Below are 2,637 nucleotides of genomic sequence, written 5' to 3'. Positions count from 1 at the left end.
CTGATGGGCACTTAGGCTGTTTCCAGACCTTAGCTATGGTAAATTGTGCTGCTATGAACATCGGGGTGCATGTATCCTTTCTGATTGGTATTTCTAATTTCTTGGGATATAGTCCTAGAAGTGGGATCACTGGGTCAAATGGGAGTTCCATTTTTAGTTTTTTGAGGAAACTCCATACTGTTCTCCACAGTGGCTGCACCAGTCTGCATTCCCACCAGCAGTGCACGAGGGTTCCTTTTTCTCCGCATCCTCACAACTTGTCCTTTGTTGATTTGTTGATGATAGCCCTTCTGACAGGTGTGAGATAGTACCTCATTGTCATTTTGATTTGCATCTCTCAGATGATTAGTGACTTTGAGCATTTCATATATTCTGTAACATATTTTTATGCTATTCATAAAATTTCTTTATACTAAAAAAACTTCCAGTATTTTGGTGGGTGGTGTTAATGAACTATTTGGCCTTGTGATTTTCTAAAAGTAAAAATAAAGAAAAAGAGGAATTGTTATTTTTCTTTTATTTATTTGAAATAAGTGTCTCTTTGTTCTTTAAAGTCCATTCTGAGATATGGACTCTATGCCTAGTGGAATTTAGGAAGCAACCACTACAGCGCTTTAGAGAAACCTGGAATAACTAACGGTAAATAAATTCAGTGAGTTACGCGGAGGGGACAGAACCTTGAGTTTTTGAGGCTGCTGCTTTGGAGGTGGCAGGTAGTTTCTGCATTCTGGGCTGAAAACTGGATTTTGTGATCCTTTTTAATCCAGCTGAATTTTGTCCATGGAAAGAACTGAATGCAGGAAAGAAACCCAGTGCAGGTGCTTGAGCTGGAGCAATTTCAGATTCGGATTTTGCCAGGGCCCCGAGTTGCCCGGACGGGGCTCCTGTGGTGCCCTCACAGGAACTGGCTCCCCAACTCCCTCTCTCCCCCAGCCAGCCCGGCTCTCACTGCCCGTGGTGTGGATAACCTCAGGACCTGGAGGTGGAGATGAAGTGATCTGTAGGGTCAACCCCGTTTTCTTGCTCTTGCTTCTGCTATGGGAACCCGCTGCTCCACGCTGTGCTATCTCTCTTGGCTATAAATTCATTGTCACTCCCAGTGATCAACCATGGTATAAAATTCAAGGCGAGGTAAATGGAAGCACATTCCTTCATTATACCTGCTGTAGCGAGAAGGTCAAACTCATCAGTGTTCAGGGGATGAAGGAGAATGCCACACAGGCCTGGGATCAACAGAGAGACACTCTGAAACAGGCGGTGGAAGAGCTCAAGAAGATCCTGCTTGACATTAAAGCAGAGATTATTGCAACCAGCCATCCTCTCTCCCTACAGAGCAGCATGATGTGTAAGCAGGAATCCAATGTACTCACCAGTGGATTTGATGGACAGATATCTCTCCGCTTTGACTCAAAGAACAGAATCTGGACAGTGTTGGGTGATGAAGGCAGACTGTTAAACAAGACATTGGCAAGTGACAGAGCTGTGACCGATCGCCTTGTTAGGACCTCAACTGGAGACTGTAGGAAGTGACTTAAACAAGTTTTGTGTCCCCATGATGAAGTTCTGAGCACAAAAGCTGCATTAACCATTGCCACAGCCACAGTCCTGTCCAAGGCCACAACCAACACGCTCATCACTTCCATTCTCCTTGTGATCAATCATAGTTGGCATCCTAGGCTCATGATATGACCAAGAAAGCCCAGATAGTGTGGGCTATCTCGGTGACTGTGCCTTTTGCTAGGCTGCCTCTGGATGACCTGCTGTTCTTTTTATTTTTCAAATTCATTTATCTTTATTACTTTTTAAATCTTTATTGTTACAAGTATTATATACTAGTGGCCTGGTGCACAAAATTCGTGCACAAATTAATTAGAGAAAATATTTTAATATTGCTATTTGCCCTTTCTCTATAATAGAAGAGTCAGAGATGAAAGAAAATTAATAAAATGTATATGAAAATCTTCCTCCTGTCAGAGTCTGGGGTGCGCCATGGGACCCAGAGTCAAGTCCCTGCCCACCCGCATGCACCTCGAAACCGCACAAGACCCAGACCCAGCCGGCCCCACCCCCATTGGCAAGATCCAGACCTGGCCGGCCCCACCCCCATCAAGTCCCACCAGGCAGGGGGCACAGCCTCAGGTCCCCCAGTGAATGCCAGGTGGGAGGCACAGCCTCAGGTCCCCCGGCTCACCCTCAGGTCCCCTGGCCCAGCGCTGGGGTGGGGGCATGGCCTGAGGTTCCCCCGGCCCGGGCTGGGGGGGGGTGGGGGGCGGTGTGCCTTGAGGTCCCCAGTCAAGCCCCGCTGGGCAGGGGGGCGCAGCCTCAGACCCCCTGCCTTGGCCCAGCACCATGCAGCCTCAGGTCCCTGCTGATCGCTCTTTATGGGAACCCCGTCTCCGCTGTGGGCACATCCATCTTGTGATGGTGTGAGAGTTAATTTGCATATTACCTCTTTATTATATAGGTTGTCCCTTCAGCTGTTCATTTTTATTTTATTTTTAAAAACATATTTTTAGGCCAGGTGGTGTGGCTCAGCGGTTGAGTGTCGATCTATGAACCAGGAGGTCATGGTCAGGGCACATGCCCAGGTTGTGGGCTCAATCCTCAGTGTGGGAGGTGCAGGAGGCAGCTGATCAA

General features: G+C 47.6%; 1 protein-coding gene across 1 annotated transcript; it reads left to right on the top strand.

Moving 5' to 3' along the window:
- Positions 1–780: 780 nt before the first annotated feature.
- On the top strand, positions 781–1,689 carry LOC103286807 (UL16-binding protein 2-like). The gene is given in 1 exon segment (XM_054712983.1): positions 781–1,689. A coding segment is annotated over 1 exon segment (909 nt).
- Positions 1,690–2,637: the final 948 nt, after the last annotated feature.

This window comes from Eptesicus fuscus, chromosome 3 (genome assembly GCF_027574615.1).
Source record: "Eptesicus fuscus isolate TK198812 chromosome 3, DD_ASM_mEF_20220401, whole genome shotgun sequence".
Lineage (NCBI taxonomy): Eukaryota > Metazoa > Chordata > Mammalia > Chiroptera > Vespertilionidae > Eptesicus > Eptesicus fuscus.
This window is presented reverse-complemented; position numbering and strand designations above follow the sequence as displayed.